General features: G+C 36.3%; 1 protein-coding gene across 1 annotated transcript in view; it reads right to left on the bottom strand.

Annotated features, from left to right (window-relative positions):
- apom (apolipoprotein M) overlaps positions 1-18,563 on the bottom strand; it is a 38,586-nt gene extending 20,023 nt beyond the window's left edge. Inside the window, exon 1 of the mRNA XM_039768665.1 lies at positions 18,294-18,563. Within this exon, the coding sequence (XP_039624599.1) occupies positions 18,294-18,407 (114 nt within the window). The 5' untranslated portion in view covers positions 18,408-18,563. The remainder of the gene's footprint in view (positions 1-18,293) is intronic.
- Between the last annotated feature and the right edge of the window lie 7,804 nt (positions 18,564-26,367).

The following is a 26,367-nucleotide window of genomic DNA, read 5'->3' as shown; positions in this document are numbered from 1 at the left end:
GATTAAAAATGTTTTCTCAGCCATCATTCATAGAAAACTACATGGAGTAAAGTAACATATACATGGTGAAGTACTCTTTAAATATTTTACCTTACATTTAGTTTGAAGTAAATATTTGGCAGATATGCTACGTGTGAAGTTCTGCTTTGATTTCTGGGATTGTAATGATTTGTTCTGTGAAAAAGAGGTCCTATATTTAAAATAAATATAACAGCTTTGATTCTTTCCTTTTCCAAATATTTGGAATTACAAGATTACAGTCTGGGTTGCATTAATATTTTATTTCAGCCACATATACTAGTAAATTGATTCTTGACATGTTGTTTAGAGAGGAATTAAATCCTAATCACTACACTTTGTAAACACTTAGAAATTACAAGGATTTTAGTTGGATTTATTAAGTGAAGGCCTTTCTTTAGCAAAGAATGCAGTGCAGAGTTTTTTTTTTTAAATGTGTTTCTTTTAGTGTGAAAATTTAAGATCCGATGGTTGACCTAGTCATTGTAAAATATGGTAGTAAAAAGTTTAGGCTTGCAAATCAAACAACAGGCAGAAGAAAAAGTAAAGAGTAAAATATTTATTTATTTTAATAAATTTAACTGCACACATACTACAGTGATTTACACCTTTAGAAGTTAAAATACTTGGGTTAATTAGCAAGTTTGTATACATACATCTATTTTCTGAATTCATTTCATCCATTAAACTGTGTTTTGGACGCACTGTAGTGTCTGCTGTAGTTCATATGGGTGTTTTCTCCATCCATCCATCAAGTGTCTATATTATCATATGTGCAAGTAAGACTTAGTCCTTAAAGGGATGGCAGTGCATTGCATGGGACTCACACGCTCATACACAAGCACACGTGCAGACACCATGCACAAAAAAAACAAATAACCATTTAAGGAGAAGAAGCCATGTAGGCATGACCAGATCATGCACTCTCCACAAAGTCAGATATCACACTAAGTCTCCAACCCAGAATCCTGTGGCTGTTAGGCAGTAGCACTTACCACTGTGCTGCTGTACTTTCCCTGTAAACTTTAAGAAATTTTGCGCATTCAACTATACCTTAGAACTACAGAATTTAGTTCTATGTCTGTTTAGGTTTTTGATTAAAAATACATTTTTCATTAATTCCCAACTGAAAGTAGACATCCATAATGAAAGAATTCAAATTAGTCAGTGGTTTGCTTCTTCTCCTTTCGTTTTCTCTCATTTAACTCACTTGGTACAGTCACTCACTTTGACAACACCCCGTCAAGGTCAGAAGGTTTTGTGATTCAGTTTTGGTTTTAATTTTTATTCACTTTTATTGTATTTTTAGTTTTAATTATTTTTTACCAATAAATATAATATCATTATTTTTCTTTGAATTCTGTTAAGTAATTGTCAGTTATGTTCTTGTCAGGGTTTTCCAATGTCTGTTTTTTTTTAATAATATTCATTAAATTAATTCTGTTAGTGGGTGGCACGGTGGCGCTGTTGCCTCGCAGCTAGAAGACCCAGGTTCGCTTCCCGGGTCCTCCCTGCGTGGAGTTTGCATGTTCTCCCCATGGCTGTGCCAGTTTCCTCCCACAGTCCAAAGACATGCAGGTTAGGTGGATTGGCGATTCTAAATTGGCCCTAGTGTGTGCTTGGTGTGTGTCCTGCGGTGGGTTGGCACCCTGCCTGGGATTGGTTCCTGCCTTGTGCCCTGTGTTGGTTGGGATTGGCTCTAGCGGACCCCCGTGACCCTGTGTTTGGATTCAGTGGGTTGGAAAATGGATGGATGGAAAATTCTGTTAGTTACTTATTTTATTTTGTTGCATACTTTTTGTCTCAAGGACCAGAGCCACGAATGGTTGTGATTGGGGTTTGTTTAAATTTTTATCTCTTTTTAACAACTTTTTGTTTTCCATTACAGGTTTTATTTTGACACTAATTCTGATATTCATTTTTTATTTTGAAATTATGTTACTATAGTTATAAAGTATTTACATTTTTTCTGGCACCTTTTTGTTTTTATATACGTAGGAGCTGTCATTTTATATTTTTTCTATACTGTTATTAGGGTGGTTGCCATAGAAGGATGACCCGCGGTTTTCACCTTTGATGTACTCAGGTGATCAGTATAAAAATCATTACCACGCACATCCTCGTCATCTGAGACTGCAGATTTCATTAAAGACTTTGTGTGTGTTTCTTTGCTTTAGATCGTTTTGCTTTGTTTCCTCTTCTATGTTTTGGGCTTTGACTTTCTGTTTTCGACTCTGGCTTGTTTTTTGCCTCTGTTTAATCAAATTAAATCCAAACCCCCTCCTGGTATACTTATGTAAAACAACAGTTCAGATTAATTATGTCCGGCAGCATGTCATTATGGCTTACCTTATTCTATGGATTAGTGCCTGGTGGTGGCCTTCCTCACTCTCGGCCTACATAGATTTGCTTGCCTTTGGTCTCAGTTGCCCTTTTAGTTTGGCTCTTGCAAAAAGTTTTCTAAGTCTAAACTTCAATTTAGGGTTTGGAATTTTGTCATTTGTTTTGCTTTTCTTTGTTTGAGCTTTGTTTAGGGAATTGCATTTGACTAAACTATACTGTGAAGTATTAATTGCTTAACTGACTTGGTGTTAGATTGTGATGATTAAGTGTTCCCTTCATTTTTTGAGCAGTGTAGTTTGCCCTTTAAGGTTTTCATAGTAGTTTTCACTTTGGAGTATTATGGCAAAAGTTTACCTGTATTATTTTAATATTTAAGATTTTGTCGACACATTTTAAAAGCCAAAGTAAAATATTATATTTTAATCGAGCTTATGGTGTTTTCTTTTCTAATAGGGTTTTGTTATTTAGTAATTGCTGTCCTTTTTTCAACAATCCCTAAATGTATATGTCATCAATTCCTTTCTTCTTTTTGACGTCTTTAAATATTGATCAAGTCACATTTAGGAGAAGTAATAGAGCATTTGTTGTTCTGAATTGTTCTCTCTTTGTAGGTCTGATTTTGTAGTAGTAGAAGTTTTGTAGTAAACCGCAATATATGTCTGGTAATGTGTTATGCTAAAAAGAAACACTTTTCAGTGCAGTTGGTTTTATGGAAAAATCCATAAAAAAGAAATATATAAAAAATCTGAATGACGCAAATGTTGAGTGCATGGAAAAAATATTTTTATGTTGAAGCCTATTACTATCCCAAAAGAACATGCATATTTCAAAATGGGAGGTGAAGGGCAAAACAATCAACTTTACAGAAGAAAAGAAACTCAGCACTTATCTTGACTTTTAATACTGATTTAATTTCATTAAATAAACTGTTTTGAAAAGACAGGAAGACAGCTCATCATTAGAATAGGAATCGCTGTTACAACACTTATAAGAGGAACAAAGGCAAGTTTTTAAAATCTGTTGCCGAGGTCATGTCCCTTCAGCTGTGTTCATTTGATTTGACTCAGGAAAGAAATCTTCAAAGGCTTAATGTCTTGGTGAATTCCAACAGGACAGTAAAGGAATGTTACAACAATGCAACAGACTCAGCTGTAAGGTCTTATAGCTTCTCTTTTAATCATTCAAATAATGTTCAAAAGCAATACAATACCCTAATGAAAACAATATGGAATTAACTACTTTAACTTCTAGAATATTTTTATGTACACAAATAAATGTTCAGTAGAATGAACAGAAAATTGAATGAAGTGTACAACGTTAATAATATTTAATTTGAAACTAAACATTTTGGGTCAAATAACATGAACAAGCCACACAGACAGATTGGTTCATGGCTTAATGCCTCTGTCCACTTTGACCTGTACACCTATGGTGTGTGTGTGTGTGTGTGTTTTCATTTCTTTCTCTTCATCATCTGGCATGTACTCTGGTAGGGCAAACACGCTGTCAGCTATCTTCACTTATACATTTCTTTAAGTGAGTGTGTGCTTGCGTATGCCTCTGTGTGTTCATACTGTACATGTGAATCTAAATAAACTCCGGATCTCAGAAACTACTAGTGCAAACATCTTACAAATCAATACCTCTAGTTCCGGGACTAAAGAATCACGGTTAAATTAAACATTTTCTACGGCAGTTATCTTTGGACATATGTCAAACTTTTTGTAAAGAATATGGAGATGAGTATTGGACCAAACTGGACCAAAAACAATAGTCCTGGAGCCCGTGACAAGACAAACAAGATGGATCTTGTTTAAAGATGATAAGTCTTTTTTTTTTCTGAAGTTATCTTTGCACAAATGTCATAGCATTCAGGGAAGATATTTCTGAAACCACTTGATCAAAATGTTTCTGTCTTTGCTAGGGTATAGACAACTAGGAGCTCAACAATACAAATAAAATCATAATTATCCAACAAAAATTGCAATTTTACAATGTTAAAATCAATTTAGATTTTCTGCAGATATAGACACCTTGCTAAAATAAACTTTGCTCAGTGTTTTGAACATTGTAGAATCAGAATCGGAACTTAATTAAACAGTATGAGAGATGGCCAGCAGTTTATCCCGGCCAGCACCCCCAGGCCGCTAGATGGAGCACTCCCTGCAACATGGAGGTGCCCTGAATTCCCGCAGGGCATCATGGACAATGGAGTTCGGCTTCACAGCCCTGCTTGATACCGTGGGGGCCACCAGGGGACGCTGCAGGGAGACACGATTGTGTCTATTATAGCCCGGAAGTACTCCCTAGTTACGGAGATAGAAGAAATGAAGTACTTCCAGGCTGAAGAAAAATAAGAGTTTTCATCCGATCTGGAAGTGCTATGGAATCACATGGACTGAGGGACAGAAGCACTTCTGGGTCGAGGACTATAAAAAGGACGATGGGAAATCCAGCAGACTGAGCCGGAGTTGGGAGGAAGTGCCACAGAGCTGCTGGGTGGAGAGGAGGATTTATTGAATTGATTACTGTTGATTATTGTTTCTTATTGAGTATTGTGGAGGAGGAGGTGCTTTGTGCACAGTATATAAGAAATTAAAATTATTTTTGGGAGTTTTACCTGGTGTCTGGACGTATTGACTGTGGATTACACAGGACAACAGCGACCCCTAGTGCCACAACAGCAAATTTGTCACCCTATCACCAAATTTCCATTTACATGGAAGTAAAACCTCTTCTCCCTGGTGTTTGCTCTCTGTCTATAGTTTTTGCTTCTACTGTAAAAGAGATATAGGGCTTGACCTTCACTTCTCTTTTACTTTGCATTTGGTAGTTTATATTTGAAAACAGTCATCTCTCATGGCTCATATAATATCTGATTTTTCTGTACAAACAGTGCTTATCATTTGCATTGAAGCAATCTTAATCTATGCGTGCGCAGACAGACAGACAGACAGACATACAGATAGATAGATAGATAGATAGATAGATAGATAGATAGATAGATAGATAGATAGATAGATAGATAGATGTCTTTATATTTATTTAAAGCCTAAGACAGAGGTACAAAGTGAGGACAGATTAAACTTTGTATGCATAACATTAGGCCTAAGCAGTTAAAGTATCTAAAATATATTTCTGCTACACATGATTCATGACAAATAGGATTAATACATCAGACTGGAATGAAAATGGAAACTTATTGATATCAGTCTGGAACATTTTGCTAAAAATGGTTTTTAACTGAAACAATAATTACTTTTCTCCCAAATGCACATGTCAAACACTGGCATAAATAATAGTCTAGGCTGACCACATAAGAACAATAGCTGAAGGGGGATTCATGGAATCTGTCATGGCAGCAGATCAAGACTTAATAAGGCTCTACCACGTTCTTCTTTGTTTTTTTGGCTGCAAATGTAAATTGTTGATGTTAAATATATTTCTGTTTAAATTACTCATTAAAATATACTTATAAATTTTCCACTAGGTTTATTTGTTTGTTCACTAGGGAGAATTTTTTGCTTCCATTGCCAGAGCAAGCGGGGCGTTTTACATAAAACATTCATTGGATTTTTGAGGTAAGTTTTGCGGGTGTTTGTTTGATAGCTCTAGAGGATGAGTGGGTGGGTCATACAAGACACTGAGTAAAAGCTTCAGGTGCAAGTTGGAACCAATCCTGGGTGGGATACGGGTTTATTGCAGGGCACACTTAGTTATAAAAGGCCCATTTAGAGTTGCATGTTAATCTAATATTCACTCAAAGTAGAGAAAAGAGGAAAAAAAAGTTTTTATTTTGAGTAATGATTTGCAAGATCAACCAGTCTATGTTGTTTATTAAATACTGTGCAAACTCAATAGACCTGGAGACTTCATTACTGTGAGGCTGTTTTTTTAAGCATTTGTTTTAAATGAATTAATATACAAAATGAATGATGCTACACAACTGTTAAAGAGCACAATCAACTTTCCTTTGAAAGAAAATGTTTACAGATGAAATGTTATCACAATGATCTGTATAGTTGTGAGTCATATATAGTTTACAGAAATGTAGAATATTTACTCAATATATAAACTGAACTTTGTGGCTATGAAAAAGTGTACAATTATTTGCACATCCTGGCAGATATCAAGACACATAGTAACCAAAAAGCAGATTGTACATTTTCCATCATTTAGGACATCTTCAGTTTGAAAAATATGTTTGCATTTGTCATTGGATCAAAACAAAAACAGCTTTATCAAGTCCTACACTTGGATTAAAGACACTATACAAATGAAGCCATGCTGCAGTCATACCTGTATGAGTGACACAGGTGATTTAGACAAGAGGTGTTTCATTTCACAAGGATCGTCTGTTGAAGGAAATGAGCAGAGTATGGGAGGAAACCTCACAAAAATGTACTTTTTGCTGTCAATCTGTACAGAAAGGAGGACTTGACCAGGAAGAATTTCTGTAGATCCAGCTATGACCTACCAGTAAGACCCTCTTCTGGTCTCCAGGGTATTAAGCCTGAAGATACAATACAAAAAGATGGTGCCTTTGTGGATTAGCTCACCACTTATTATGTTTTTCTTGCCAGCTACCATTAAGAACTTTAAATGGGGACATTTGTTGTGGGTCTTTTTAACACTTGTTTTGTGGTTGTTTTTTGCAATGTTCAATATTTAAGATGCATCACATCTATCTGTGCATTTTTCAGATGATATTAACAGAACAATATGAAGAATCTAGTGTAGATTAGGACCCTGAATAAACATAATTTAATTTGCCAAATAACAAGATACTTGCACTTCAACAGAGCCAGTAGTCTCCTAACATGATCCCCAAAGACTTTTTCATGTCATGTCCACAGGGACACAAATTCAAATCAACAGAAAAGGAGCAGAGATGAAATTAGTTCATTTAAAGTGGTCACTAAGTAAGACAACTGTGATATAAATGGTAGAAAAACTAAATTAATGTGGAAGAGGTTTATGTTGAAGGGGTGTTTTATAAAAACTTTAAGAGCAGCTAATAAACTAAACCCTATGAGAGGCCATCTGAGGTTTACTGGATCCAGCATGATAATAACCTTTAAAGGTTTTAACATTTTCTGAGTACAGGGAGAAAATGCTGTCCACCCAGGAACTCCTGTTTAAATGGCCTTTTCATAAAAACACGAAAGATAGACTTGATATTTCCTGTACTTCTGTAAATCATTTATTCCCAGCTATCTTAAATAACATTATACTGCTGCATTAATATCAGACTATATAGACTTTTCTTATTCAGAACACAAAAAGGTAGATATCAGCAAGTGTTTTGTGATATTTATGGTCTAAACCAAAGCACCTAAAATTTCACCTCTTTCTTCCTCCAATATGCCCCCTGTGTCCCAGAATGTAGCATGTTGTCCATGGTGAGAGGAGCAACAGGGATTTCTGTAAAGCATTCAAGACTGCCACGTGAAGCCAAAGGTATGCCATCAGCTGTGTGGACTTCAGTTGCCTTCTCCCTTCAAACATTATTTTACATTAATCATATTTTAGTGGCTATGAGCCTATGCAGTAGGATGTCTTTTGATGGACCAGCAACTCATATATTGGGTTGGTTCCTTCACATCAAATTAGGCTTTACGTCAACTTCCTGTCACACTGAACTGAATACCGTGTGTTCAAAAACTGGCAAAAGTGACGTTTTGTCTTTTGCTAAACCTGATTTTGGTTTAATCTTATGATGCAAATGGTCATCTATTTGCAGATGCAGTTTTTGAAGCCTCCTTGGATACTACAAATTCTGTGAATGTGAAATAAATCACAAAGGAAAAAATGGAACTTAAATGGAGATTTATTAACTTATACTATGTTATGCATAGAAGACAGTGATAGTCACAGAAAATAAGCAAAAAAAGCAACCTTTTCTGCAAACAATGCACAATAATTCATTGCAACTTCTCGTTTATTGTTTGCTGCCATACTACTGTTTTATTGTTATCTTACAGACAAAATTTATTCCACTGGATCACTGACTGAATATAGTATAGAGCAAATTAAAATGTTTGAAAAATGAAATGCTATAATTACCTTGAATGACAAACTATTGTTCTGGCCAAAGTAAAACATTGTTCAAAATAACCATTTAAATGCAAGGTATGGGCTGCGTAAATCAAAACCTCTTCAAAAGTGATAAAGAAGCTAATAAATCAGGAATCAGTGTCCAGAAAAATGAGAGTCTGTAAAGGTGAATGAAAGATTGATGAATTATACCAGGCAGCCAGCCAAAGACATGAAACACAAGAAAATACATTTAGAATCTTAGACGTAGGACATGAAGTTAAATGTGGGCAGAGTTTTTGTATAGCTTTGAAAAATAAAAAAAAATAAAAATAAAAAAATAAAGAAGGATAAAATGCTGTAAAAATATAGCATAACCACTTGTTTCCTACCAAAATCAAGTTTGAGCAGCATACTGGCAAGAAAGGTCATCTAAATAGTTTAGTAATTCTCACGGTACTTTTTTTTTTTACCATATAAAACATAAATAATAAAAAGCTGAAAAAGCTGGTCACAGGTGTTGTGCTGAAAGATGATAATTGATGTTAAAAATATCTCTAGATTTATGAAAGAGCAAGAGAAGATAAATGACCGAATAAAAATGAAAGCCACAGAGAAAATGAGCTTAAAAATTTAAAGATGACACAAATGATGGGCAGAAAAAGCACAGATGCTACATACTCTTACTTCACACCCCTGGAACAATTCACCTGAAATCATTGGCAGAGTGTGATCTGAAAAGTGAGGTTTATTTCTAGCAGGATAAATGGCAGTGCCTTTTTAAAATTAGGAGTTTGCAATGGGAAAAAAATTGGATCAAACTCATCTTCACTGTAACAATATTGATATATGACAACTCCATGAGCTGACAAAATAGGTTATAGGAAATACATTTTCCAATTTAACAAAAAAAATGCTAATTCCCTATTTATATATATATGGTAATTTGACTTTTCTTGTTTCATCCAGTATATAAGTCCCACATTAGGCATGCCAGCTAATTCTTAAAAAGGAAATTATGAAGACTTTGCTCTGGGCATGTTACTCACAGTATGTTATAGGTGCCTCTATGCATGAAGTTCAATCTTCAGTCACACCCTATAACTACTTATATTTTCTACACGGATAGCTTCCTGTACTAGTCATATATGTAACCTGTAAAATAATAAATAATAAAATACAGCCCTAATAATACAGCTCAAATAATAAAATATGGCCCTAAAAGTGAATGGCCATCTTCTAGATGAGAAAGGATGTTTTTAAATGGTGTGAACCAATTGCCAATTGAAGTCACCATTTGTTGCAAATAGAAGTCTTGTCCAAATTAGAATAGACTGTATGTCAGAGTGGATGTTATAATTTGTATAACTGACTCTATGGGTAAATCATGTTGTTTTAGGTATGTTTCACTTGCCAATATGCCATCATCATGGGAGATGTTTGTGTAAAGTGCCTCAACATCCATTGTGGCCAAGTCAAAGTCAAAGTGAACTTTATTGTCATCTCAACCATATACAAGTATACAGATAGACAAAATTGCAAAGCTCAGGGTTCACAGTGTAACGTGGCGTGCAAATAATAAATTAAAAATAGAATTAAAATGTAAATTTAAAATTAAAACACAAACAAGAAATTGTGCAAAGACAAGACAAAGAAGTAGCAGCAATATTGACGTGTAGTTAGCAATATGAACATTGATGCAATGTATGGTATTTGCAATCCAGATACATAAATATAGTCAATAGATATGTAATATAATAAATAAATAATAAATATAGATAATACAGAAATTATCAGTGTATGATAATAGTTGTTTAAGACACGTGTAAACAATGACAGGTCAGAATGTTTCAAAGCAGAAGGATATCAAGAGTGTCAAAATACTTAAAGGTCAGTATGAGATTTTCAGTTCTTTTCTACATGCCCACACGTCTTTGCAGGAAAGTGGCTTGCATTTACAGTATAAAAGTTCTGATTTTAGAGGTGGTTGAGGCAGTGTGGAAGATCCCAGGGAGCAGCATGCAATTAAGGAGTCTGACAGCTTGTGGATAAAAACTCTCCTGAAGCCTGGTAGATCTGGCTTTGATGCTGCGGTATCTTCTCTTGGATGGCAGAAGTGTGAAAAGTCCATGTGAGGGGTGAAAGGGGTCCTACACAATGCTGCAGGCCTTGCAGACATTGTGTTTGTAAAATATGTCCTGTAGTGAAGGGAGAGGCACCCCAATAATGTTCTCTGCTGTCTTCACTATCTTTTGCAGGCACTTGCGGTCGGATAGGTTTCAGTTGCCATACCAGACAGTGATGCAGCTGGTCAGAACACTCTCAATGGTGCCTCTGTAGAACATGGTAAGGATGGAAGGGGGAAGACTTGCTCGCTTCAGCCGCCTCAGGAAGTGTAGTCTCTGCTGGGCTTTTTTAATTAGTGATGAGGAGTTATGTGTCCACTACTGTAAGTTCCTCAGTTAAGTGCACACCGAGGAACTTGGTACTCCTGACAGTCTCCACATCTAAACCATTGACACTGAGTGGAATGTGGGCAGGATGTAATTTTCTGAAGTCCACGATTATCTCTTTTAATCTATCAACATTGAGAGATAGATTGTTGTCTTCACACCACACAGACAGCCGTTCCACCTCATCTCTGTATGCTGATTCATCATCCCTGCTTATCAGTCCCAGCACCGTCATATCATCCTCAAACTTGATGTGGTTGGTGTTGTGCGTGGCTATGCAGTTGTGAGTCAGCAGGGTGAACAGCAGTGGACGAAGCACGCAGCCCTGCATTGCTCCAGTGCTCAGTGTGATGTTGCTGGAAGTCAATCCGAACTGACTGGGGCCTCTCTGTCAGTAAAGTTTCCTCAGGTAAGCGGCCTATAGCAGACAGTTTTTTTGAAAATCAGTGGTGTCTTGGATGTTGCAGGTTGGACTGCAGACAAGGGTTTTAAGGATGTGCACCACCCAAAGATATTTAATATTTTCTTTAGTTCTTCTTTTAGGAATCCTTGGGTTTCGTCCTGTAGTTTGTAATAATGCATAGTATTGGACAATTGTATAGTCAGATGTGTTTGTGATAGCTAAATCAGATGTAAATTGTACTTCTGTGGTTACAAATGATTATAACGTCTTCATTCTCACAGATCCATGTCTTTATCCAAATGCATAGCAACTCTTGAAAATAATTTTATTGTATGTATATATATATATATATATATACTGTATATATATATATATATATATATATATATATATATATATATATATATATATATATATTAATTATAAATGCACATTGTGAAGTCTAGAAAAAACTTTAGGAAGATTAATAAGAATAGTGAAGTATAAATATTTATTTTTTTTGCATTTTACCTAAAGGCATTGTTCCAGCTATGGCTGATTAAGTTCAGTTGATTTCAAAGATGGAGTAGGAAGATGACTTAGTTACCATGGCAAAGAGCTCATAATGGCAGTATCAAAATCACTTACAATCATTTTGTAAGTAACCTTACAGAAGATAGGTTATCCATATTGGCTTGAACCATTTAAAGGGAAGAAGATAGATGGATGAGGACTTAATTAATATGTTGTCAACTATGTTCATATATAAAAACACATTAAAAGTTCTGTAGAAACATTGTGGATGGAAAATTACAAATTACAAAGTAGCACCTTAGACAAAATTGCAGCTGCAAGGTTACACGACATTCATCAATCAGCACATACCATACTCAAGTACTGCATGAGCAACCAGTCAATGTGGTTCTGACTTTTATTTGACTGAGTCAGCAAACATACACTAAACTCTGCTCCATTCAGTTTGTTGAGAAAGGTTTTATGTAACTGACCACTGTTGAGATTTTGATAAGCTTGGTTTTCCTTGCATTTTCTCATTATGGATAAAACTGATTGTCCTAAAGAGAACAATAGTAATGAAAAATACTCTTACAGCATACGGCCATTCCCATTAGTCATTCTCAAAGATGAATTAGATTTAGGAATATGAGACCATTCAGTCTCAATTAATTTGTGAAATTTTGATCCCATGCCTCCTGCATACCTAGAGTGCTACTGTTTATACTGGTCTATTGTCTGAAAATTGAAATTCAAACAACAAATACTGGGAACATTTTTGGGAAAGGTCAGAAGTTGTGCATAAGTTGTGTGGGCTGAAGAATGAGTCAAAGATAGAAACTGAATGGCCAATGGCATGTCATTCTAGGTGTGCAGAGCTAGAAAATACAGGAATAAACCCAACAAAGATCATTCCATTATGTTGAGACCAGACTGTTACAAGTATTGAGAAAGACAGCTGCCTTTATGGTTATATACCTCACTAAAATGTGATATTCAGTTAAAATAGTGGCAAAGTTAGAATGAATTAAATATTTCAATGAAAATGTGGACACAAATGAGAATGAGGTGAGCATGAATGAAATAAGCATTAGAATTGAATAAAAATGGAAGCAGAATAGAATCTGAGCGGTAAAATTTTGCCATGTCTAAGAGTCTAATTTTGAGATGATGAGAGCACAAATGTATCTCTTGAAGTTAACCAAAGGTTAAAAGAGTGCCTGTCTAGCTTCTGCAATGTTCTTCAAAGTCTAAAATAACAGTTCCCCCAGGAAATGAAACCACTATAAGTAAAGGAGAAAAGATCCTATGTTTTTTTTTGTTTTTGAAATTTAGCTCAATATCTGAACAATGGAAGAAAGTCACAGAGGCCCATCTGTTTAGTGAATATCTCTCTATTATATAAAAAAAATCCTGGGACGAGACAAGACTTTTTAGCCTGGGGCGAGAAGTGACTTCTGCAGACAGATACTTTCAAGTCCTGCGAGACGAGACTTTGTGCCAAGAGATTTAACTACGCCTGGGGCCGGAAATAAAAGACAAAGAGTAGATGACAAAGTAGAACATCATAAAGTGGTTCAGAAACATTGGCGCAGTACACATGCAGAGCAGGTTAGAGATAATGAAAGTACTAAAATTCATATGTCTCAAAAAATGATAGTAAAGATTGGATTAGCGCAAACGGAAATTATTACTCTGTGAAATAACAGGACAACGAAAAGAGATTGAATATATTGTTCGGATTTAAACTTTAAGTCAGAGACTTGTAGATCATCTAATTCGTGTTGCCATCAGGGAAAAGTAGTGTTTTTTTCCCAATGAAGAGGTGTAACAGCGAGAATTAAAAGATTTGTTGTTTGGTGAAAGTGAAATCCACATACGTGAGTGGCAGAGATGTGAAGTAGCTGGCGTGTAGCGCAGGCCAGGGGGTTGGTGAGCGAAGTGAAGAGGGCATAAAGCCCCCTAGTCTGTCTAATTGAAAAGAAAAAAAAGTTTCTATTTAAGTGTAATTGCTTGATTGATTGTAAATGATAGATAGATAAATGTATGAGTTATTACATCTTTTCACTTGTGGCAATCAATTTTTGTTACCTGTCCTATTACACTTGCTGAAAAAACAGGTCCTAGTCTAATGTTATTCAATTGTTTACCTCTTTTTTAAGTCACTTTGGATAAAAATATCTAAATGTAAAACCAGATTATGTTCTGTTGATGAAGGAGTTCAGAGAGAAAAAAAAAAACTGTAAAGATAAGAAAGGGATGAGCGATTAATTAAAAGGCGATATTCTAATTGTATATTAGTAAGTTCATACATGTATAGTCACTACTGGAGAAAGTTTTATACTTTAGGGGCATGCAAAGTGAACATGGAGAACAAAGAGAAATAATTCTACAATACTGACAACTTGCACACAGATTCATTATACCATATATACTCGCGTTTAAGTTCTCCCACAGATAAGTCAGGGCTTGATTTTACCATATAATTTCAAGTATTTTATAATGTTGGTCATATAAGTCGAACGTGGAAAACTCACGCTATTGGTCCAAGATATTATGATATGCTAACGCCCATATGAGAGAGTAACCACAGAGCACACTGCCTTTTTTTTGTGCCTATGCGACCACATGGTAAAACCCAAACTATTCCGAAGTGACATTTACACTGTTTAGTGTTTATTGTATCTCACACCTTCATACACCTTTATCGTAAGAGCATCCCTTATCTACGATGGAGCATTTGATTAGAAGAAAATATGAAGCTGCTTTTAAATTTAAAGTCGTTGAAGGGGCAAAAGAAATTGGTAACTGTGCTGCTGCAACAAAATTTGATGTGTCTGAGAATCTGGTGAGAGATTGGAGGAAGCAAGAAGATGTAAAAAAAAAAATACATTAAGTGTCGTATTTTTGAACAGACGTATAAGTCAGGGTCTGATTTTATGACCAATTTTTCGAGTTTCAAGACCCAACTTATACATTAATATATATTGTAATTAATTACACAGCTGACAACCACTGAAATGCGGATCTAAGATTAATATGAACATCTGAAAACATCAACTTTTCTTTTTCTTCTTTATTTTGCCTTATACAATTTCTTGTATTAGGAATTTGTTAGTTTTCAGATACCCCTTGGGGTCAGAGATTGTACAGCACCCCTGGAGCAATTGAAGGTTAAGGGCCTTGCTCAAGGGCTCAGCAGAGTAGGACCTCTTTTTGGCAGTGATGGGGATTTGAACCAGCAACCTTCGGGATACCAGCACAGATCCTTAGCCTCAGAGCCACCACTCCACCCCAAGCTTTCAGCTTTGTTGAAGGAGCAACAGAATAAGCTAGTAAATAAAATTCAAGAATATATTTGTGTGTCAATGGAATTTGAGTTATACTAATTATGCAGATTAACAGCAGTTTAAGGGAAAAATCTTGGAAGAATTTGAGAGAGGAAAGGAACTGCCATAATCACCAACTGCGTAGATCAGATATATACCAAAACTCATTAATTGACAAAGAAGTGACCAATTCACAAGAATGAATTGAGGTTATGGGTATAAAACCTAGCAAACAAATAAGCAGAGAGCTCTAGATTGGACTCAGGTAAGCTGTACAGAATGAATATACAGTGGGGTTGAATGGAACAGAGGTTGAATGACAGTTTTATGATAAAGATCTATCTGTCTATCTATCTATCAATCTGTCTATCAATCATTTGGGAAATAGAAAAGAGAAATATGAGAAAACTGGCCCATCAGCAAAATCTGACTGTTAGATGGCAGTGATAAATCTAAATGCGACAATTGTAAGGCCAAATCAGATAGTAGAAGAGTTGAAAACAAACAAAAGTGAATTCTGGTGTAATACCTGAGCCGCAAAAGCTAGTGAGCAGAGAAGACTGGTTTAGATGTGATATCAGATGATCTGCAGATACAGGCAGCTGAGAACTGTGTTGCATCCAGCAGCCATAATTTGACAGAATTGAACAATTCAAATAAATGATATGGTAAATGATCTGGAACAACAGATCAATAAGTTAGAAGCTAATAACAGTTGGCAGATTGTCTCTTATTGTATAAACAAGCTATTTGAGCTAAAAATCATGTGTTTCACATAGAAAACAGCTGCTTAGTTACAACAGAGAGACAAGTACCATTTGATTTGAAATACAATTGACTTGCAGGTCTATACTTTCCCAATCAGGACATCAGTACTCTCTCCTCCAAGTTAAGAATTTGGCAGTGGTCATCAGAGGTTGCTTTTGGCCTCTACTTCCCAGTGTTTTGCTAGAAAATGAAAGTGGAGATTCTTGGTGATCTGATATGATGCACCACTCTGTATACCAAATGCTTATTACAACAGCCAGATCATAAGCATCATTCGAGTGAAGATCAGCAAAGGTGAAGCCAGTGAACTGCTTCAGATTCCTGTCAGTCTATTCCTGATCACATTTGTTGGAGTAGGTAGGTTACATTTGGACTTTCTAGAGAGCTTGAGTCAGTACAGACAAGTGCAACTTGCATTTCAATGTTGTCCACTGTTTTGGGATTCCTTATTTTTCAATACTTTGAGTTGAATGGAATGTTTGTTCTTCCATTTTCATACATTGAGAGATAAACTCATGAAGAAATTGCAGTGACCAGACCTAAACAAAACATAACTACTCTGGACTGGACAGTGTTTTCGTATATGTTTCTGTAATGTATTTAGCTGATATTTTCTCCACTCTGGGGGACTGGATGTCAGTTGCTAATATATAATAACATGGGGGTGCCAGTTAAAGATGACTGCTGTTGTGTCACCACCTAATCCTGCTGCGATTAGCTTGAAGTACTGTTTATCCACAAACACACAAGTTTTATAGCCACCTTAAGTATGCGTGGGAGAAGACTGAACATGATGACATTTCAAGTTACGTGGGACTGAAGCAGTTTAAATATTGAATGATTCAAATTTAAATAAAGGTTGACCTGAAAAGGAATTTGGAAAAAAAACAGACTGCACAGTTTCAGAAGACTAGTAAAGAAATAGCAAATAAATTGTTCACTTTAATTCTCCACCATCCATAAAATGTCTCCTAGTTTCTGGCACAAACAAACAATTAGGTGCAGCATAAATAGGCAGAGTTAAAATATTTTCTTGCACTTAGTCAAAAAATATAGTAAATCTCCTGACATTTCTGACCCATTTCATTGAAAATTGGGAAACACTAGTATGTATTAGTTTGATAGCATGTATTTAAGGTTCTCAGAATATCAAGAAAATGTTACACACTAGTATTATTGTGTAATACTATTATTGGAGACAAAGCCAGCAGGACTGACTGCAAGCCACACACCACCCCAGTTCATGACATGGACTGTAACCATACTTACTCCACTCAATATGTGTAATAATATGCTGCTATCTTGACATTTAAACCTCTTAAGAGCGTAAATACCTTCTTTCTCTTTAATTTATGATTGAGACCTTTGACATTCCAACTCACATACAGTAGGCCATTGTTTGGTCATAAAAACATTATTTCTGAATTTTTGTTGACATTTTGTAATCTTAAGTTCAGGTAGTACATTTTTACGCATGATTAAGCCTGTTGTTGTGTTAGTATTAATGATTACTGGGGTAGGAAGGATAAATAAGCAAAGCTTTCTTTCTCCACCAACCACCTCCATTTTGCCTCCCTGAGTGAGGCAGACCACACTTCACAAAGTTCTGGTCCTCTGACGTACCAAGAGAGACAGAGGGGGTCCAGAACAAAATGAACCTCCCAGCAGCAGTGTAGAAAAGGTTAGAATTGAGGTATCTTGACAGAACAGTCCCAATACAATAAACTTAGGGAATGAAGTACCCATTGTACTTGTTATAATGGCAGAGATAAAATTTTAATCTCATGATTTTATGGAGAATAGAGAACAATGGTAGCCTAGGGAAACATTTTTTTTCTCAGCCATCACTAAAAAGTACATGGGGTAAATCACATATTAAAACATATATCATTTTTGGGTGGAGTGTTCCTACTAAATGAGCCATGTTTCACCTGGCAGTTATCTTGTTTGTTAGCTTGATTTGGATATGAGATGAAAATACAGCATTGATAGGAAACCCAGGCAGGATTATTCAAAATGCACAAAAACATATTAGATCCAAAATGCTCTGAAAATCACTATTCAATTTTATGTCCTATTTCTGAAATGCATGTTTCAATATCTCTCTAAAGATTTTGTCTATGCAAGCCTTTATTGGTTTTGCTTTAGATATGGTCACAAGAAAAAGGCTTACTTTAAAGTAGGCGTGTGTTTTTTTCCTTCATCATATACTACCTTCTCCAGAAGATACATATGCAGACACCGTCATGTACATTGCTTTCAGCCCAGATGTTGTAGTGAAAATATGTAAATCAATACTACTTGCAAACAATCCTTTTTATATTACTTCATCAGGATTATAGAAGATATTAAGTTACTTTCTTAGGATTACACAGTGAGATATCAGCAGGCTTGAACCTGCCATCTGTTGCTTAACAGTCAAGCATTTTAGAAAATTTGTTTAATGCTTACCTCTATGCGATTGAGGCTTCCAGCAGATATTTTCAAAGGTTCTTCACAATTCCAAATTATTTGTACCACTAGTCCGTATAGATAAACCAAAAAAAACCAAGCACTTTTGTACATTGTGCTTTAACTTGTTTTTTAATTCCAAATACTGGCTATAGAAGCTTAAAGTTTTGTATTATTTTAGATATTCTACAATAAACCCACTGTTGTTACTTGTGAAAACTGTAGACACTCGTAACTAAGTGAGAATCCAGTCATTTAATCCTTTCATGTCAATGATTCACTAGAGAAAATGTTTACCTGTGGCATTGTAGCTCTACATATCAAGGACATGTTACAAAATGTAGATAAATACTGGAGGTCAGTTTGAAAATATTTTCAAAGTTCACCTAGTGGAATTGAGAGTATGTTTTCTTAATGTTTGTCATTCATCTAATCATATAACATGACATTCTCAAACCTGTTTATGACAATTCACTTTTGTGGAGTGCCATGCCAAATCTTGGTAGCATAGGATAAAAAGCAGGAACCAACAACAGATGGAGAGGTGTCAGTCCACTGAAATGACCACCTACACACACTCCCACATGGGAATATTTCAGAGTAACTGATTAACCTAACTTTAGGGGCTTTGATGTGTGGGTGTGTGGGAGAAAACAGTGTACTCTGAGAAACACCTACGCAGATGTGTAGAATTTGTTGAAATAAAATAATTAATTACTTATACGCTGAAGAAAGATAGATAGATTTTGTTCTCAATAAGTGGAAATTCTACCACTGGGTTAGAATAAGGTCATTGTCCTCCTTGTATGTCAATCAGCACATATTAGGGGCTTATCCCTTTTCTTTCATAATGCTGTTACTTCAACATATGTTTAAGAGGAATGGGCAGGAAGAGGAGTACAGGAACCTAACCAAGGTCTTTGTTAAATGGTGTGACTCAAACCACCTACAACTGAACACCAGCAACACCAAGGAGCTGGTGGTGGATTTTAGGAGACCCAGGCCCCTCACAGACCCCGTGATTATCAGAGGTGACTGTGAGCAGAGGGTGCAGACCTATAAATACCTGGGAGTGCAGCTGGATGATAAATTGGACTGGACTGCCAATATTGATGCTCTGTGCAAGAGAGGACAGCGCCGACTTTACTTCCTTAGAAGGCTGGCATCTTTCAACATCTTCAACATGGTTCTATCAGATGGTTGTGGCGAGCGCCCTCTTCTAGGTGGTGGTGTGCTGGGGAGGCAGCATAAAGAAGAGGGACGCCTCACGCCTGGACAAACTGGTGAGGAATGCAGGCTCTATTGTAGGCACGGATCTGGACAGTTTGACATCTGTGGCAGAGCGACAGGCGCTGAGCAGGCTCCTGTCAATCATGGAGAATCCACTGCATTCCACTGAACAGGATCATCGCCAGACTGAGGAGTAGCTTCAGCGACAGACTGCTGTCACTGTCCTGCTCCACTTACAGACTGAGGAGATCGTTCCTCCCCCACACTATATGACTCTTCAGTTCCACCTGGGGGAGTAAATGTTATCTTTATACAAAGTTATTGTCTGTTATACCTGCATTTTTATCACTCTTTAATTTAATATTGTTTTTTATCAGTATGCTGCTGCTGGAGTATGTGAATTTCCCCTTGAGATTAATAAAGTATCTATCTATCTGTCTAAGATGGTTCCCCTATTTAATTTTCATACAGGTATTGAGTGAGGAGGGGCACGGTCCACTATGGAGTTTCTGAGCAGTTGACCAGTGGGATTGAGGGGTCCCCCAAAGACTTTTCACGTGCTTTTCCATGCATATCAGAATGAAGAACAGGAAGAAGAAGGGTGGGCTCTCAAAGCAGTCATACACCATACGCTTCATGGCAGGTAATCCACTTGGATGGGAGACCAGCCAGGAAACACATGGGTGGCTGCTGGAAGAAGTGTTGCCAAGGCCAGGAGGGGATGTTTACCCTCTGGTCAGAATGTGGATCCCAATGCCCCAGTGCAGTGACAGGGACACTTAAGCTATCCTTCGGATGAGATTTAAAACCAGTCCTGATTCTATGTGGTCATTAAAGATCCCTTTGCATCTTTCGAAAAGAGTAGGGTGCATCCTGATGTCCAGTTTAAATTTAATACTACAGCCTAGTCATTCTGGCCACCTAATATTCCCCTGTTCCTAACTGGCTGACTGTCTCTTTTTCTCACCATTTCACCACCTAATAACTAATAGGTGGTGAGCATACTGGCACAAAATGGCTGTGGTTACTTAATCCTATTGGATGCTACACAGTAGTGGTGATTGAAGTGGTTCCCACTCTCTGAGTAAAGCATATTGAGCAGTGAGAAAAATGTTACATATAAATGTAACAAATTATTATTAAATATCAGGGGATGGATGTTAAATTGGGATTAAGGTTTTGGAAAGCATGCATTTTCTCTAGCTTCCCCTGTCTGTTTTTGTTCACAGTTATATATTTCCGGAATATAAGGATTAATTATTCACAGTGCAGTGGCATTATTTTGTATTACAGTCAGGCACCATTATGTTGTTATATACAGAATTGGCAGATGGCTGCCAGTTGCCATGGAAGTTGCGTAGCACATGCTGCACTTTGGATCATCTGTGCAACCCTTGAAAACCAGAGCAAACATTCAATTCTACCATTCTCTCACTAACTTTGATTTCTGGTTTACGGTTAAGCTTTGGTGATTAGGGTTTGATCTTTACGGTTTTGACTTGTTTCTGGTTTAACACATGCTTCATCTCCTGGTCTTCTTCTTGCCTTCGGGCAGAATAGGGTGGAGGTGATTGTAATGGATGGTGTCTTGAATGGGCATGTTGGAGCCAGTGATGATGGTTATGAATGACAGCATGAGGGCTTTTACTGTGGTATCAGGAATTTTGAGGCTGAGAGGATTCTGAAGTTTGGTGATACAATGGAAATGGTCGTATACAACACCACATTTAAGAAAAAAGGAAAACAAGTTGGTGAAATTTGAATCTAGTGTTTTAAGAAGCACAACAGACTTTGTCTGGGAAGGAAAGTTGGGGCATGTCGTTAAAAAATGTAATTGATTCCTGAAGATGGTTGCACATGACAGCTTTCCTTTTAGGAAATCTTGTAGACAGACACATAAAGAAAATTAGCAAGAGTGAATAGGGTTTTAAAAACATCAGTCTTAAATGAAAGAAAATGAAATAAAAATTTAAAAAAGTTGAGGAAAAGAAGAGACGCTATAAGGAGTGGCACAAAAAAAAGGCAAAAAATGATGGGGATATCTACTGTATAAGGAGACAAAGTGAAATGTGAGAAAAACAGTTGGGAGGGTACAAGAAGCTAAGAAATGGGTTTGCGAGTTAAGCTGCTGAATGAGTAGGGAAAGAGAAACGTGTTCTGGATCGTGAAGCACATAGCAAAAGAGAGAGGCGTTGGAAAATGCTAAAGAGGACATATTGATTTGTAGTGATGGGATCAAAGGTACTTGGAGGAAATATTTGTAAAAGTTGATAAAGGAGGAGAATAAATTGGATAATGTCTCTCTTTGTGAGTAGATGAGAGGTAGGGGGATGAGGTCCACAGAGAGGCCAAAAAAAGTGTGAAAATTATGAAGATCATCAGGAAAAACATTAAAGTGTAAAGCAATCAACCAGAGTAAACCTGGAAAATTAAACTAGCAGTGATGAAGATGATGTTGATTACAGGGAATTCATTCATTTCTTTTAGATCAGCTGATTAGTACCTAGCGCATGCTAAAACGTGCATATAATACAATGAGAGAACCTAAGATGTAAACAGCAATGAGAAAAATGGTACAGTGATACCAATATCCATAGATAAACATCTGTCACATTAAGATTTCATTTACAGGTAGGATTTGTCAACTTACAAAGAGGTTGGCAGCACCTAAAAATCTCCATGCATCTTAAAGCTAGCAATTTAAATTTGCTCCTCTGTTAAAATGTGCATGCAAGACAGTTTTCTAGTTCATAAACACACTTTCACAGATTAAAGTACTTGAGGGATATCATGGGTATACTGTAAGAGTATAAACTTAAATGTTTTAATGTCACTGTTAGAAAAAAGAACTGTCTGCTTACTAGGCTCAGTCAGGACATGTCCAGGCTCTACTGTTTGCTTTGCAGTTGACCTTTTGCTCATAAAGTGTTGGGGTGGGAAGAATTTGGGGGTGGTTGACCAGAGGTGGCTTTTTGATAACCTAATGTTTGCAAAATACTGTTGGGGGGCTGGGGCAATGGATCTGCCTGGCTAAATAATAATTACTGTCCATCTTTGCTTTATCTGCTTTATCCCTGTATAGCCAGGCATCCACTCCAGGCAAACAGAGATTAGCATTGCTTTACCCATGTAGTGATTAATAATAACAATAATAATAAAATAATCAAATTGGTAAACAGCATATCTCTCTGTCTGTTCAACATTATTATAATAGATTCAAAAATATGTTCAGTATATTTCATATTAATATAAAGGTAACTTACACAAGTTACTGCATGCGTTATTGCTATAAACACTTAATTTTTTTCTCTGCAACATCTGAATCAGTGTCATGCCACTCCTTCAAAGCTTGTATTGATGGAGGTATGAAGAGGGCTGAAGCTCAGTGTAATGCTCCAAAGTAATCTGTTCTAAGTTGGGAAACGGCACATTCCACAGATACCATGGACCTCAGCGTTGTTAAAGACATCATAAAAACAGTGCAAATATTTAGATAAACATCCTCGAACATCTGGCTGCTTGCAGTGTCTTTTAAACATACTGGAGGATTTTGAAGAAAACATCTGGAATAACTCTTCAAGTTTGCTGCAACTCCCTCAATGCCATCCAAGTCCTTTGATCCAGGGCTTTAAAAAGCTAATATCAGTTATATGTAAATTGTGAACTTTTTGATCAAATCCAGTTACAAGACAGTGCTTAGAGTACTAAGCTAGATGGAAATACACTTTAATAAGACTGAATGATTTATGTAATTACTGAATGTCCCAAATAGGGAGCACATAGTAGTTAAACCTGTTGCATCACAGCTTCAGGGATCTGGATTCAATATATGGCATTTAATCTTCTTTTAACATCTGATTGGTCTGTCTATTTGGACTTCCAATTTATTATTGTTGATGTATATTTAGAAGACTCTTTTACACAAGGTGACTTATGGCCATAATTCTTTACATACTTTTGTTAGTCTGAATATACTCATGTTAAGAGACTTTCTCACGGTAAACACAGTCAGTTGAAGGTGGTTTAACAAATTTCAGGGTGTAAAACCTAGTGCTTTAGTCACTACAACAAACTGTACATGGACATTTCATTTTGATTAAATAGTGACTGAATTGACTGTGAGTGAGTGAGTGAGGGTTTGTGCATAAGGGTATCAATGACTTTAGGGCTCCATGTAATTTTGGGTAATTTAAATGTGTTTGTATGGTTATTCACAATCTATATTTATATACTATACTGATCTTTAAGTTTAAATCTTCCATGTTTGAGTTTGGACTTCACTTGTCAGAGATGCTTTTTGCTGTCAGATATGATTTTTACTGTTTAATTATTCAGTTGATTGTTATACCCTTTTTACTATTGGCTTCTGCTCTTGAAACTCTTGGAAAGGATTTTGATTGAAGCTTTTTAATCTTTGATCCAGTCTCATCTGTGCTGGGCTTGCTGCTGGTGTATGCTTAATTCAATAATTGTGGGGGCTGGTGCAGGCAGCAGTGGGGGACATTCTGACTCCCGGGGTCTGTTTGTTGGTGGTTTGCAGAGACATGAAAAACACCCACTAATCACTGTGGGTGCCCTAAAGGAAGTGAGATTTAAGTGTCCAGTAATTGAGAGTGTCAGAGGTTTATCCAATTCCTTTGCATGTACAGTATCTAGCTGTGGTATTTGTAATGCATCAGAAAAACTAATTAAATTGTGTAGTATCTTCTTTAAACTAAGTAGAATATGAGGACTTATAGTATTCTCTAAATGTGGGGGTAATATTTTTATGATCAGGGATTTTATCTCCATCTGTGTTGGTTACTTCCGTAATCGTGTTGTGATGGACTTGTGGACTTGTTGAACTAAGATCTTATTAGCCATCTCTCCATATTTATAGTAATAATGTCACAATTTAAAGGTGAGATGTTCTGCTTCTTTAGATGTTCTTTCGTTTGATTGCAAAACCTTTCTTTTTCTATAAAGGGCCTAATTTGGAGACCTGACATATTATTGATCTATTCTGGTAAGTTAACTAATTAACACTGAAGCCTTCTTGTTTTCCAATTTATTAATACAGGAAAGATATGAAATAATCTTCAAAAAGCCCTCAGAGTTTCCAAGAGTATACCTGAAAAGACCTCTGAGGATGCTGTCTCTAAAAAATAATCAATTTGCTTAGAGATGAATACTGTACAGCTCTCATCAACTAATGACATGAGGTTGAGATGCCAGCTATGAAATTAGTGTGTAGGGCATAGTGATTCAAGCTCCAAGATCAGTGGGGTGTGGTCGGAGATAACAATAGCGCTGTACTTGCAAGATTTAACTGTGGGAAATAAATTATTATCTATAAAGAAATAATCAAATTCTGAGTAATTGTGATGTAGTGATGAGAAGAAGGAATGTGTTCTTGAGATTGGATTTAAAAATCTCCATGGGTCTGATATGTTATGATCCATTAGAAACTGCGTGATTATTTTTGCAGTATTATTATATGTTATTGCCACTGTAGTTGAAGACCTATCCAGGTATGAATTTAAAACACAGTTGAAATCTTCTGCCATTATAATTTTATGAGTGTTCATATTAGGAATAGATGCAAATACATTTTAGTTGAAATCTCTATCGTCCACATTAGGCACATAGCTATTTAGCTACTTTAGATTGAAATAATTTACCCATCACCGTGACATACCGCTCTTCAGGATCAGATACTACGTCTGATACAACAAATGAGATTATTTTATGTATTAAGGTTCCCTCTAGTTTTCTTTATACAGCTGGAGTGAAAGATTTAGCCAATCCAATCTCTTTGCAACTGAAACTTGTCCTTACTTATTAAGTGAGTCTTCTGTAAAAATACTGTCTTGGCATTTAGACCTGTTAGGTGTGAAAATAAATTTTTTCTCTTTAGATTGTGATTGAGACCTTTGACATTTCAACTGACAAAGTTTACTGTTTGGTCAGTGAGGAAATGTTTGAACTTTTGAGGACAATTTGTAATGTTAAGCAAAGGTACCCATTTGTTTCATATAATAGCTTTAACCTTGGGATCATATTATTGCAGGAATTATGGCTAAGGAGCCTATTATTATGTTGGCTCTTACAGTTATTGAGGTAAAAATAAATAAATAAGAAGTAACCTGCTGCCCACCCCCTATCTGCCTCCCCACACTTCACGAAGTCCCAGTCCTCTAACATGCCTAGAGACAAAGCAACGTACCAAACTAAACAAACCTCCAGCAGCGGTGCAGAAATTTATTAAAATTGAGATATCTTATTAGATACAGTCCAAATAAAATAAACCTAGGGTATGATGTTAAACAGCCACCTGGTTACAAAAATACACCTATATTTAATAGAGTAAATTTCAATATAAGAACTGAAAAAAGTGGCTAAAAAGAAATAGAATGTATAATTATGGCAAATGTTGCATTACAGATAGACCATGTTGGAAACAGAATTTTCTTTGTATTACCAGGACACAAAATGATTCATGTTCATATTTTGGATGATGTTGGGATCAGTCTTCTTAGCTCCTTTTCTGCTTCTTCAGGAGAACTAAATATGTAGAGCTGGCCATCAGAAATCACTTTCAATTTGACTGGAAACAAGAGGCTGTATCTGATTTCAGCTTTATATAAGCACAGTTTATTGCTATAGAATGCAGTTCATTTGGCAGCTGTTGAAGGGGGAAAAGCTAGGAAAATATGAATGCAGTTATTTTCAAATCTCCTCTTTCTGACTGAAAATCATTATCAAGTTCTTAACCTGTAATTTGTTGAATTGGGCAATCAGGCTTCTCGGTTTTGAGGCATTCAAGCCAAGTATGTTATAAGCTGCTGAGATCTTAGTGTCTGAT

This window comes from Polypterus senegalus, chromosome 11, assembly GCF_016835505.1.
Source record: "Polypterus senegalus isolate Bchr_013 chromosome 11, ASM1683550v1, whole genome shotgun sequence".
In the NCBI taxonomy this organism is placed as follows: Eukaryota; Metazoa; Chordata; class Cladistia; order Polypteriformes; family Polypteridae; genus Polypterus; species Polypterus senegalus.
This window is presented reverse-complemented; position numbering and strand designations above follow the sequence as displayed.